The sequence below is a fragment of the Stenella coeruleoalba genome (assembly GCF_951394435.1).
Source record: "Stenella coeruleoalba genome assembly, chromosome: 11".
NCBI classification, from domain to species: Eukaryota; Metazoa; Chordata; class Mammalia; order Artiodactyla; family Delphinidae; genus Stenella; species Stenella coeruleoalba.
In genome coordinates, this window is record NC_137157.1 from 6461648 (window position 1) to 6475613 (window position 13966).

General features: G+C 55.1%; 1 protein-coding gene across 3 annotated transcripts in view; it reads left to right on the forward strand.

The window, feature by feature from the left end:
* Window positions 1-13966, forward strand: part of PACSIN2 (protein kinase C and casein kinase substrate in neurons 2) — a 137975-nt gene that overhangs the window by 119717 nt on the left and 4292 nt on the right. For 2 of the 3 annotated variants that reach the window (XM_079937924.1, XM_079937925.1), the window contains 6 exons: window positions 1207-1362; window positions 5220-5395; window positions 7446-7566; window positions 10822-10943; window positions 13019-13141; window positions 13584-13780. In XM_079937924.1, coding sequence (XP_079794050.1) covers window positions 1207-1362; window positions 5220-5395; window positions 7446-7566; window positions 10822-10943; window positions 13019-13141; window positions 13584-13780 — 895 coding nt within the window. The remainder of the gene's footprint in view (window positions 1-1206; window positions 1363-5219; window positions 5396-7445; window positions 7567-10821; window positions 10944-13018; window positions 13142-13583; window positions 13781-13966) is intronic. The other variant, XM_079937926.1, reaches the window with a different exon arrangement.

Genomic DNA, 13966 nt, shown 5'->3' on the forward strand with positions numbered 1-13966 from the left:
ACTCAGGAGCTAGTAAGTAATATCCTAGATGGAAAACCCTAGCTCTTAACCACTAACGGTGCCTCCCACAGCCCTGGGAAATTGTCTATTACAGAGACTTAAAAGTCCATTTGGACTAGTAAAAAGGATAATTTTAAATTGTTCTTTCTCTTGTATGGGTTTTTCTCTCAAATTTGCAATGATACTGATATTCATTTTTGTAAAAGTAGCAAATGGAAACCATTGAGTCTCACCCAGCCTTGGCTTGCTGGAGGCTGTCATACCTACCCCCCAGCCTTCAGCACACGAGGACCTGCAGCCTGGTCTGCCCAGGCTCAGGGTGGACATGCCACTTCCCTCCAACCCTACTCCTGCCACTGGCTTTTCTCAGGAGCTGCACTGCCTTCCTCCTTCTCAGAATCACCCGGAACAGACCTCCGTCTTCAGGTTGTAGCAACGGACTTCCCTTCTCTGCTCTGTGCCTTGGCTTTTGTCACGTCTCCTTTCTCTTCCTTCTTGTCTCTGGTCCCATTTGTAATGACACTATCTCCCTCATGAGGCAGTGGCTACAAACTCATCTTTCTTCTCTAGAATGAAGTCTGTGACTTTGGCTCAAGTAAGAAGTGTCTATTAAATTACATATATACACACACATCCATATCTCTATATATACGTGTGTGCGTGTGGAGTGTGCCCATAACCCTGCCTCCCAGCATTACACTCCTCTTGCGTTGGGTTTCCAGCTGCCTGCCGGCTCTTGCCTCAGATCCACACCTCCATCACATTCTTGCTCCATGTCATGTGCGTGGTTTTCTCTAACCGTTCCATGTACCACTCTGCCAGCCCAGACCCGCCCAGTGCACCTGCCTCTCCTCCCTGCTTTATTCTCCTCCTTGGCACTTGCCACCTTCTAGTTTACTCTGTACTTGAACTGTTTCTTGGGGTTGCCTCTCCCAGCTAGACGGTAAGCTCCATGAGAGCCCAGGCTCTTTGACTGGCACTGTACCCCTATTGCCTACATGTTTCCTGACAGCAAAGCAGGCGCTCCATCAATAGTTGCTGAATGAACTCCTCTGTTTTACTTGTTGTAATTAATACTGAATATACAGCTTTGTACCTGCTCTTTCCTCTCCTCTTGAGAGCACAAGCACTTCCCACAGTCTGTGTAACCTCTAGCGAGGATTTTGAACTTTAAACGTGGTGTTCAGGAACTCATTCTCCCTGTAGGTGGAAGCAGCAAAGAAAGCCTACCACGCGGCGTGCAAAGAGGAGAAGCTGGCAATATCACGAGAGACCAACAGCAAAGCGGACCCGTCCCTCAACCCTGAACAGCTTAAGAAATTGCAAGACAAAGTAGAAAAATGCAAGCAAGATGTTCTTAAGGTAAATTGTGCACTTTTCTTTACATATTGAGAGCACACGCCTCACCCGTTCACACATCTGGCATGCAGTGTACCTTTGTCGCTGCTTGGTCGGATGCTCGGACAGACGGCTGCCTCAATGAAACACATTCCTGCCCTCGAGGTCACGCCTTACCTTACCAGAGCCATTAGTGCCCACCTCAGGGCCAGGGCAGACCCGAGTTCTGGGCAGGCAGGGGCAACGGGTGACTCCTGTGCGTGGGGGACAGGGCAGTGGGGCAGTGGGAGGGAAGAGCTTGTGCAGGACACGAGTTGTGGATGTCAGCAGCGGGGAGCTGATGGGTGCACTGGTTCAGAGGGTTATGAGGACCAGACGGCCTTGCAACGCAGGAAAAGTAAGGCGCTTGGGATGTTGCGGCAGGGAGCCACCGGGAGAAGGTTCGAGAGCCTGGGAGGGGAGGGTTGACGTGAGCAAGGCTCTGGGCCTGTGTCCTCGGCTCCCAGCTTGGCCCCCAGCCCCACCCTCCTCCTTTGCTCTGTTCTAAGGGCTGGGCGGCCGGAGACTGCCCCTGTCAAGGGCCTGCCCTGCTGCAGTGTTCACGGAAGAGAGTCCCAGCCTGGATTTGGAGAAAGAGGTGATGTTAGAGGGGAGGTGTGCTTCAGGAATAGGTCGTGGCCCCGAAAGGGGAAACAGGAGTCCCAAGCTGATGTGTTACTACCTGCCCACCTTTTCAGGCCTCAGATGAGCATCACTGAGCCCCAGGGAATTAGGTGGTGTCATCTCTGTTTTGTGACGTAGGAAACGGAGGAACCTCGGAGAGGTTCAGTCAGGTGCCACCCAGTGATGTGAGCGTGGGAGAGCCCGTGCCCTCTCCAGTGCTCTGTCCTCGCATAGCAAGGAGGGTGGGAGACGGGGGTTCATTGCTCAGAGCGAGTGTCAGAATCCCTCTGATTCTCTAAGACTGGGCCTGAGCCAGGAATCTGGGGTTGTGGAGCAGCCTGGGGGCCTCCTCCGTGGGATCAGGTGAGGAACCTGGGACCGCCTGCTGAGTGTGGGGGGCACCTGGACTCAAGGAACACAGGCTGGGGGGACTCTAGGGGCTGCCTTCATCAGGTACACAAGGAATTGGGTGCCCAGGAAAGTGCCTAGAGGAGAGATGAGGCATCTCCATACCCAGATGTGTGTGTGTGAAAGAGAGAGTGATGCATGCCTTTCATGTTTTACAGCCACCCAGAACAGACTCCACCAAACTGATACACTGGCAGAACAAACCCAGGGCCTGAGGTCAGACGTAAGGCACGTGTCAGGATGACCAGGGCACTTGGTAGAGGGTTCCCTCCCTGCCTCTGTGGTCTGGCCAGTGACCTCGGGGCACGATGGTCCGTGTAGGCTGAGAGCTGGCCTGGAGAGGAGGGCAACTCACTCCCGCTGCCCTTCTTAGCAGTTTCTAAAAACCAGCACTAACTGGCTGCACACGTCCTTCTGTGTTTCTTATTGGCCAGGCAGTGACTGCATCTTGCAGCATCCATCAGAAAGGAACCTCTCATGTTCTGTGCTAAGTGTCACAGTCCACGTGAGGGTGAGGGTTGCCTCTCATTTCACTCCATGAATATTTATTGGGAACTTTCTCTGTGCTAGCAGTTCCCCGAATGACGATGACCAATGACCGTGCTCTCTACCTGGCCTGTGCTGGGACGGGGCTGCTCGTGAGCACAGGCCGGGTGAAGCCCACCCCCACCCCGCCACCAGGGGTCCAGGGAGGTTACCGAATGGTGGAGGATCCCAAGAAGGGGTTGCTCTGTGTCACTCTGATGGCACCACTGGTGTTTGAACCCACAGCTGCTTGCCTCTGGCCTCTGAGCTCAAGCTGCTGCGAGGCGCCTCGCACGTATAGGCGTGGGCAGTGGATGATGATGCATGACCAGAGCAGCTGTGGAGCCGTGCTCCTGCTGGGGAGGCCCAGACTCTGGCAGGGATGACCTCTTTCTGGGGTCATAGAGGACCCAAGCCCAGCCAAGGCAGGAGGCTTAGAAGAGAACAAGGAACCAAAGATAGCAGGCGAGGGGTGAGGGGCAGAGGTGGGGACTCCGGGGGTGGGCAGGCCTGCTCTCTGGAGGTTGGGGAAGGCTTCAAGAAGAGGGTCTCTTTGGAGCATAAAGGGGAGTCTTCCAGGGCATGAGTCAGAGAAAGTCGTCTGGGAGAGGAGCAGGGGAGGTGGCGAGTAGACTTGGATCCCAAATGGGGGCAGAGAAGCTGCTCTAGAGGTGGCAGGGGCCGGGCCCTGAGGCCAGGACTTGATCTTAAAAGCACGGGGTCCTGCAAAAGCTCAGGGGGGGTTCATTCCTTCCTCAGAAGGCCCCACGCTGTCGTCAGGAACAGAAAAGCAAAGTTCCTAGGTGGCCAGCCCATCCATCCGTGATCAACCCCCATTTTTCAGGGTCTTGATAGTGGAAAAGGCTTGTGATAAATGAGCGGCCCCAGCCCTGCCATCCCTAACTTTACCTTAGGAGGCTACCATCACTTTGATGGTCCCACCAACTATCAAAACCATGTCGGGGTGGGGGGACTTCCCTGGTGGTCCAGTGGCTAAGAGTCTGCGCTCCCAATACAGGGGGCCTGGGTTTAATCCGTGGTCAGCGAACTAGATCCCACAGGCCACAACTAAAAAGATCCCACATACCACAACTAAAAAAAGATCCCACATGCCGCAACTAAGATCCCATGGGCCACAATTAAGACCCGGTGCGGCCAAATAAATAAATAAATATTTTTTAAAAAAAACAAAAAAAACCATGTGGGGCGCAGGGAAGACTGCATGGGTTTACTGACCCCGGGCACATCCCTGCGAGGTAAACGTGCTAACTTTAGCCATGACTCTTAGGCTAAAGACATGACACGCTGTCCCTAGACACCCTTGAGAATAGGTCATACCTATACTCATATTTTCTTCCTGGTAAAACCCCTTCTTGAGGACAGTCTGGGGAGGAACAGCTGTGTTGGGGATGTCTTGGGCTGGAGGAAAGGGGACTAGGACTCTTTTGAATGCCTTGGTGTCGCTTGGTGTCCTTGTCTGTCACCTCATTTGAGTATCAGGATACTGTGACGTAGAAGTACTTCGTTTTCTGAGAAGGAAAGCGAGGTTCCCAGAAAACGAGCAGCACAGGCTTTGGCCACGGGTTTGTCTGGCGCTCGGAGCCTTGTGATCTTGCCTTTAAGGTAACTGTCGAGCCACTGCTGCTGTGGGCAAGATCTGAGGCTCAGCCCTTCCCCGTGGGAGAGAGGACACGGGCGAGTGACGTGGGGCTCGAGGCCACACACACTGGGCTCCAAGTGACTGCCTCTTCCCCAGTGGCTACCTGTTTGGGTCTTACTCCAGCTGAGAGCCCTGGCAGATGCCAGGAGTGTGATTTGCATTTCAGAAGTGGAGGGGCTGGGACTTGAACTTGGAACTCTGTCAGACTCTGGAGCTTGTTCTCTTTGGGTTTTGAAATCTGGGGCGGCTGGGGGACGGAGCAGCTTTCCCCAAGGGCGACATTGGTGGTGGGGAGAGCATCCAAGATGAGCCTGGGGGGGCCTGGCGTGTGGAGTGCAGAGGGCTGTTTCACAGCCAGATTGGGTGGGTGCCCCTCAGGAGCAGAGGTGGGGCGTGAGTCCTCTGGGCAGGAGCTTGCGGAGCAAAGGAAATAGATCGGGTGCTTCTTGGATGTGGGGTCGCCTGAGGAGTAGTCTAGATGCTGATGGATTCAGAAGTGGTGGAGGGGGACAAGGGCCGGGTGATGGACAGGGAGGTGCAGAGCTGGGCTCGCTCGCTCTCGGTCAGAGGCAAGTGGGCTGAGTGGAAGTTAGTCTTCAACTCGTGTGCCTGGACTTTCTCGTAGACCAAAGAGAAGTACGAGAAATCCCTGAAGGAGCTGGGCCAGGGCACACCGCAGTACATGGAGGGCATGGAGCAGGTGTTTGAGCAGTGCCAGCAGTTTGAGGAGAAGCGCCTGCGCTTCTTCCGGGAAGTTCTGCTGGAGGTTCAGAAGCACCTAGACCTGTCGAACGTGGCCAGGTAAGTGTCCCTTAGCTGAAAAGCACATCCCAGGGAAGTCAGTGGAAAGTTGCTTTGGAATAAAGATCGGTTGCTGCTCTCCAGCCTTGGGGTGGCAGTGCTTGTCAGAAGGTCTTAAGTTCCCCTGTCCAGGGAGGGCCCTTTGGCCAAGCCTGCCTGTGGCCATGCAGTGTCCTGCTGCCTGGGACAACTGCTCCCTGGCCTGAGTCGGATGGCCGCCTGCCACTCTCTGCCAGCTCTGGGTGCAGTCCTCTGCATCTGGGCAGGAAGGGAGGGCCGCGGCTTGGACCCACCACAGTTGCACGTTTGAAATCAACCCGGGAGCAAGTCGAGCAGTTCCGGGGCTGGCACACCCTGCCCCCGGGATGGCCTTTCTTTGAGGACCTTTACGAGGTCTTTTCAATCCAGAGCAGCTGGCTGCCAGCTTGTTCCTTGACTTCCAGTGGTTCTGGGCCTCAGGCAGCACAGACCCTCAGAGACTCGGTTCTGAAAGGAGACGTGGAGGCTGTGATATTCCTTCCATACTTTCCTTGTCTTTGGTCCCATGACACCTTCGTCAGGGCAGAGGCCTGTGCTAACCCTGGACCTAGACTTCTGTCATCCACATAGCAGAGCCATTTAGAAATGATTCACAAGTTAAAGCTTGTCGTGAATAGGAAATTACATTCCTTTTGTCTCCTTCTAATAGGAAAAACATCAAAAGCAACAGTTATTCAGCTCCTCTGCCAACAACTAATGGATCCTTATGAGTGTCTGTGAAGGAGGGGTATTATTCCCCATCTTGCTGATGAGGGAGCAGGCTGGCGTGGTTAAGGGACTTGCCCAAGGCTGCACCGCTGGCTGGGGCAGGGCTGGGGCTGCCAGGCTCTTCTGCGGGTGGAGTAACTCCCATCGTGTGAGGGCTTGTCGTCGGTTGATGTGCCTTGCTTCCCTTAGTCCTGCAAGCCACCCTGGGGAGGAGATGGTGTAGTGGTGTTCTAGGGCTGCCGTAATGAAACACCCAAACCTGGGCAGCCACAGCAGCAGAGATTTCTTCTCTTGCGCTTCTGCAGTCAAGGTGTCAGCGGGGCCTCACTCCCTCTGATGGCTCTGCTGTAGGGGAGGACTCTTCCTTGCCTCTTCCAGCTTTTGGTGTTTGGGGTCAATCCTTGGCCTTCCTTGACTTGTAGACAAGACACATCACTCCAGTCACATGGCCGTCTTCTGTGTCTTCACATTGTCTTCCCTCTGTCTCTGTACCCAAATTTCCCCCTTTTTATAAAAAGGTGGTTTTTTAATTTACAGATTACCTCTGTAAAGATCCTATTTCCCAATAAGGTCCCATTCCGTAGTACCGGGGCCTAGGACTCCAACATTATCTTTTTTGGAAGACACAGTTTACCCCATAACAGGTGGTATTATGCACACTCAGCGGAGGAAGACACTGAGGCCAGGCCCAGAGAGGGTAACTGACTTGCTAGCCATACAGCCTAGAAGTGAAAACACCAGGACCCGCAGTGGTCATACTCCTATCTGACATGGTCAGCTTCCTAGGGAGGCGAGCTGCTCTGAGCGGTCAAGCAGAAGCAGGAGTCCCCCCAGGTGGCTCGTGGGGTGTGCAGCCACCACAGCACTGGCCAATCTTCGTTTACTGTTTTTGCACAGCTGCGTGTAAACCTTCCTGCTTTTTTGAAGGGATGAGGGGGAGCTTTCTGACACTGAATTCTGGACCTGGTTAAATGGGACCACACAGATTGGTGGCCCATGTGGCCCAGATGCCAGCACCTTTTGTATTATCTGACACAGAGCAAAGCCAGGTTGTTGCCACCTGGTTTGATTTGTCAGAAGCTGAAGCTATGGCTTCCACGCCATGGTTGTTGTTTGTCCGATTCTGTGTGCATCACGGCCAGATGACCGTCCAGCTGAGCCAGGGCAAGGGTCTGATCTGCCCTGTGAAGTCGACTCTCGTGCGGCTGCAGACCATGGCGCCAGCTCTAGGCAGGCCCTGGGCGAGGCTGAGGGCTGGCCTTCCCGTCCTTCGAAAAGAGTCACGCTTCTGTCTCTGATTTAGCTACAAAAACATTTACCGAGACCTGGAGCAGAGCATCAAAGTTGCCGACGCGGTGGAGGACCTGAGGTGGTTCAGAGCCAACCACGGGCCAGGCATGTCCATGAACTGGCCACAGTTTGAGGTAAGAGGAGGCTCTACCTGTGACCTGTTGGCCTGGGAGGGGCCTAGGCTCACAGGGTCGAGTCATACACCGTTCTTTCTCCATCCAACTCAGAGCTGGCCTGTGCCCTGTTTATGTGGCAGCCTTTACACATGGCAACCCTAGAAACCAAGTGGATGTTTAATGTTCTGGGGGCTTCAGGATTACCAAAGGGCCTTCTGAATCCCTGGTGAAGATGCAATTATGTTCTTTGTAATTGAGAACTTTGATGGTCACTTGTTGACCATCTGGCATTCCCTTCGTGGTGAGTCCCAGGAGTTGCAGGAGTTACAGTTCCCTGCTCAACCCTGCGAGATGGCCAGGGAAGGAGTGGCCACAGTGCATTCCAGGCCTGGTGGGCCAAGAGCACCAGCTTAGCAGCCTCTGGTCCAGGACAAGAGGGGAGCATGGTCTCAGTGTGTAGCTGTTTTTACCCTTCACATGAGGGCTTTTCCTTATCTTCTTATATAAATTCAACCAACTTTGGTGTAGGATTAACTTTCTTCTTTTCCCATTTTCATGGGTCCAAGCTGTCCAGTATCTTTACATGCAAAATTCAAGGGCCTGGGGATCTCAAGGCTCTTCCAGCCCTAGAATTGGGTCCCCAGGCCCCACCTGGCCTCCTGTTGATAGCAGAGAAGGCAGTGGCCACAAGTCCCACCACCCTGTTCTCTGAGGGAAAGGATTCTCCCCACCTCGTGGCGAAGCAGGGGCTGGGAAGGGCCCCACAGTGCCATGGCTGCTGCCTCCCCTGGGGAGGATGCTGGAGGCAGCCCCCTCTGCCTTGGGCTCCAACCACCTGGCCCCACTGACTCGGTAGCGGCTGGAGTCCAGGCTGCACTCAGATCCTGCCTCAGCACTTACTAGCTGTGGGATGCTGAGCAAGTCATCTGCCCTTTTTGTGACTCAGTTTTCCCATGTGTAAAACAGGGATGACAACAGCCCCTATCTTCTTGGAGGCTGGAGGTTCAGTGACCTGGTCCATACTGGGTATTGCCCCTGGGCCCACCACACAGAAGCTTGTTTGGCCCCGTCCCGGCCTATAGTTTTTTCAGTCCGCATCCCTGTGCCTCTGTTTTCTGGAGTTTCTCAAGAAAGCTTCTCCAGATGACAGTGTGGGTCCCTGGAGCTGAGCATTCCCACTGCACTGCCTTTAGGACACCGGCTCCCAACAGGGACCAAGAGCAGAGGCCCAGGGCCTTCCCAGGTGGAAGTGGACCTAGAGGAGACAGCACAGCCCGACTTCTCCTCCCCCTAGTGATGGCACACGGGCAAGAAGCGAGTTGGTGATGGGACTTGTGCACACACCTGGATTCTCCTCTGTGGGGAGTGTTTGCTGCTCTCAGGAGAGGCTCAGGAAACCCTCTGTGACATGTACCCCCTCCAACCCCCAGGTCCCTTAGGGTTGTTCGTCCCTACCCAGAGAACAGAATGGTCTGGAAAGGAAGACTTGACAGGCAGTCTTGCTGGGGTGGGTGTCCTGGCCAGAGCCCATGGTGGCCCTTCTCTCTGTGGGTCCCACGGGCCGGGAACCCATGCCTGCATGTGTTGCATGCTTGCAGCTCTTACAGGATCATGCTTCCTTTCTCTAATGAAATTATTTGTTTTTATTTTCCATGCCACAAGGATGAAGTAAGTTCCTATTTTATGGCTAACTTATTGAATTCCAAACCTCTTGCAGTGTGTGTTCAGCCCAGGTGTGTCTGTGTGTGGCATCTGCAGCCTGATTCTGACAGGTTAAAGAACCGTGGCCACAGTGTAGCCCAGGCTGTTTTGTTGTCCAAGTTAATAGCGGACCCTTCCCTTCAGAGTTGGCCTGGTGTTGATCACATCGGCCCTTGGAAGCCACCCCATTAGGACGGATTTATATTTCAAAAGGTCCTATTTGCAGGGCAGAAATAGAGACACAGACGTAGAGAACAAACATATGGACACCAAGGGGGGAAAGTGGGGGGCGGGTGGTGGTGGTGGTGGTGGTGGTATGAATTGGGAGATTGGGATTGACATATATACACTAATATGTATAAAATAGATGACTAATAAGAACCTGCTGTGTAAAAAATAAATAAAATTCAAAAAACATTTTTTAAAAAGGTCACTATGGGGATTCTGAGTTCCAGTTGAGTTCTCAGTCAGCTTATTTCAGTTAAGAAAATAATTAACAAATAAATAGGTGACTTAAGTTTGGGGTTGAGGGCCTAGGTCTGCCACCAACTCTGCATGGGCAAGTCACTTTTCTTTGTGGGCGTTGGTTTCCTCATCTGACAAATTGGCAGGTTAGACTTGAATGTTTCTAAGGTGGCTTCTAGCCTTGAAATTCCATAACTACACATGAGCAAAGCTCATGACTCAAAGCACAGCTCAAAGTCATCCCAAATATTAATTCAGATAAAGCTGTTGGATAATGGGTAGAAATGGGGCAGGGGGAGAGTTCATTAAATGTGCACACATGCTTTTCTCCCAGTGTTTTCAGTGCAGTTGATAAAAGCCTGTTCACGTGCTGGGAAAATAGTGACCCTCTGGGGAGGCAAACACTGCTTGGCTTTGTTAGCTAGCCCCCAGCACGCTGCTCAGATGGGGGAGGACGTTCTGGGCAGGGAAGGGCACTGCTCCTTGGAGACTTGAGTGGCTGGGTTGCCCCTGCAGTGATGCGGGAGCTCCCCTGGGCCCCTGATTTTGTTTGCACCCAGGGCCCATTTCCCACACTGCAGGCTTGCTCAGGCCCCCATGCCCAGCTCTCTTGCCCTGCTGACGGTTCAGGGCACGGATGAGAGAGTCTTCAGCACTGAATGCCAAGCCCCTCGGAGGGTGGGCTCTGTCTCCTTTGGAAGCGCGAGGAAACCTGGCGAGGCCTCTGGCTGCTGCTGCGGGCCTGAGGGGGTCCGGAAGCTGAGTGCCACAGGGACAGGGGTTGGATGGGGAGGCTCCCTGGGACTGGAATGCAGGATCCCCGAGTGTCGGCTCCAGTCTTCTTATCATCCATCCGTCCCTGCAGGCTGGGCCTGGTGCTGACCTCCAGGCCCCCTGAGGAGTCCACACTTTGCACAGTGAGGAGGGGTCAGTGGTAGGTGTCATGAGCCCGGGGTCTGCTGGGTAACAAGGGAGAGCAGAGGCAGCAAGGGTAGATGCCACTAACTGTGCGGGGCAGGCCACTGGCTCACTGGCCGGTGTTTTAGACTGATGTGGCCTCAAACAAATGAAATTCCTGATTTCTCTCCCTCGGCACCCGTTGCTCAGGAGTGGTCTGCAGACCTGAATCGAACTCTCAGCCGGAGAGAGAAGAAGAAGACTGCTGATGGTGTGACCCTGACGGGCATCAACCAGACCGGGGACCAGGCTCTGCAGAACAAGCCCAGCAGGTGGGCACTGGGGCGGCCTCAATCCCTGGAAAGGTCCCCTTGGTCCTCTGCATGGGCTGGGACGCCCCCACCTGGAACACCAGGAGACTCCCCAATGGGGCCTCGCAGGGAGCCCCAGGGCCATCTTTCCAGACACTCCCGGGCTGCCTGCCCTCTGCTGGGCAGTGGCCCAAGGTCATCTCTGGAGAGAATCATCAGTCCACCTGGTGCCAGAGCTGCAGAAAGATCCAGAGGGGGGCCTTTGCCACAAATGTGCTTTGGGCCCCAAATGAGGGGAAGAACTTATGTTAGGTGCTGGTCATTATGTGTCCCCAGTGGTGCACACGGGCAGGTGGAGGTCACTGTCGGTGGGGTCCTTCAAGAGGGTTCAGGTGTCCTGGCCAGGTTTGTACTTACTTCCCGTGCCGTATGCAGGTGCCTGATTCGGGGGTGGGGCATTGTCAAGTGCCCCCTTTTTCAAATTACCTCTTTGCTGAGAGCACTGGTTATTTCTGACCTCATTGTTTGCTAAAACTGAGTTTGGATCAAAGAGGTGGCACTGAGGTCCTTTAGAACCTCCTGGAAAGTGTGTGCCAGGTGAGGCCACAGAGTTCCCAGCAGATAGTGTTGCTGTCCTCTGCAGAGCTGAGGCTGCCCTGCAGGCCCTGGGCCCAGAGGCCTCCACGGAATGCTGGGTGATAACACACCTCAGGCTCGTGGCTTCCTAGGAACAGTCAGCGCAGGTTCCGCAGGCCTTTCTGTAGCCCTGGGCACTGAAGCCCCTGCCCAGTCTCCCTGGGCTGACATGGCCACTTGTCATTCAGCTGCTGTGCCACCATCTGGGCAGGTGGGCCTGATTAAGTGACTGCAGCAGTGAGCACCGTGCCAGGGGTCAGGCCAGCACCTGTGTGACTATGGGCGGGGTGGGGCGGCCTAGGCTGGCCAGGGCTGCTGCACAAATTCAGCTGCCCAGCACCAACCCCCTTTCAGGTCAGCTGGAGAAAGGTGCCGAAGAGGGAGGAGGGCCTGGTGGTCTTAGACATGTGGCCCGGATGTAGGCAGCAGGCAGGCATAGGCCCAGTGCCTCTTGCCTGGCCTGAAACCAGTGAGGCAGTTGCCGGCCACTTGGGGTCACTCTGGTGGCATTTGAAGCATTTCCTTGCCTACCCTCCCCCTCTCTGACTGAGCCATCCCCCCAGCACTTTGTGGGCCCGCTCCGTGCCGCCCTGGCTTGGGAGGTGGTGCTGGCATGGGGAGCCCTGCCCTGCAGCTCAGTGGTGCGGTTCTTCAGCTCAGAGTTCTACAGTGGGGTGCGTGGGCTCTCGGGGGCCTGTCTTATCTCTACCGTCTTGTTCTACGCTCTGCATTTCATCACCTGGCTGTCAGCACTCAGGCCAGGCTGGGGTCAAATTTCTCTCTGGTCCCCTCTGGGCCTGGCACACAGTAGGCAGTTGATACAGTTAAGCAGATGGATTTTCCCTCTCTGGAGCACAAAAGGGGTCCTTTCTTCCCAGAAAGGGCTATTCAGCAGGCTTTGCTTCCGATTTTGGAAGTTGCAGACCCAGAAGAACCAGGGCGGAGGCTGTTGGGCCCTTTTGTAGTCAGAAGGAGAGGGTACGCTGCTCTGTGGGGTCTGGAGAGCTCCGGGAGCCTCCCTCCTGCTCTCGGCAGGGCTCTGAGCCTCCCCGGCTGTCACCCTCGCCAGGCTGAGCCCCACAGGCTGGCGGCTGCCAACTCTCAGCAGAGAGCCAGGTGGGGCGGACTATGGAGAGAACCCCTGAGCCCAGAAGCACTTTGCTCCAGCGAAAGCCTGTGCCCACCTCAGGGCTCCTGTTCAGGATAGACTGTGTTCAGACACAAGGAGGGCAAAGGGAAACCTTGTTCTCTCTTAGACACTTAAAGCGCAATTAACAGCCAAAGCGTTGCCAAGTGTTTTGCTAAAACAGGCTTTCTGCGCAAACAACATATTCCTCCTATTTGACGGGGAGCCGATTTGTCCCTTCAAACCCTGGCCCTGTGATCCTGCAGCTGGGAGCACCCGGGACCTTGGGGGCCACCGAGTTGGGGTCCCCTGAAAGCTCTCTCTCTCCCCGTAGCGACTTTAGTGTCCCGAGCAACAGCGCACGGTCAGCGCAGTCACTGTCCAGCTACAACCCCTTCGAGGACGAGGACGACACGGGGAGCACCGTCAGTGAGAAGGAGGACATTAAGGCCAAAAAGTTGGTGAACAAACGTTTCCCTCTGGTTTCCACCTCGCTCCTTTGTCTCTCCTCTCTGTCCAGGGTCTCACCCCCTCGGCACTCAAAGCAATGCATGAGGCCTGCAGGAGGTGGCCCGGCTGCCAGCTGGTGGACGGTCTCTGGCTTCTCGATCTCTTAGGGAGGGAGGCACCAATTAACAAGCTGTGGTTGCTTTTTCTCTGCCCTCTGTTAACCCATGTCAAGGTCCCGGCACACCAGCACAGGAAGATGGGCATGCCGGGCGGCCCCGCAGGGAGCCTGCCCACGCAGGGCTGCTGAGGGGGCTGTGATCCTGCAGAAGGGGTCCCAGCCCAGCCCCAGGGCTCCCTCGGCTGCCTGGGCGGGGACCAAGGCTCCAGGCAGGGCTTCAGGCCTCTGCCAACCCCATGCTCAGGGCCCTTGGGTCAACCCTTTCTTGCAGTGTGAGCAGCTACGAGAAGACCCAGAGCTACCCCACGGACTGGTCAGACGATGAGTCTAACAACCCGTTCTCCTCCACGGACGCCAACGGGGACTCAAATCCATTTGACGAGGACACACCCTCGGGGACGGAAGTGCGGGTCCGGGCCCTTTACGACTACGAAGGGCAGGAGCACGATGAGCTGAGCTTCAAGGCTGGTAGGTGGCCCTCCCGGCTGGCATCTGGGGCGAGTGCTTCCAGCCTGCTGGGGGAGGTTGTTGTTTTTTAAGTCTGCTAAAATTTCCTGCTAGTTTCATTTGTGTGTTCGCCAATCCACCCCCCATTTTAAAAGTAGCAGATGGGGCTTCCCTGGTGGCGCGGTGGTTGAGAATCCGCCTGCCAAT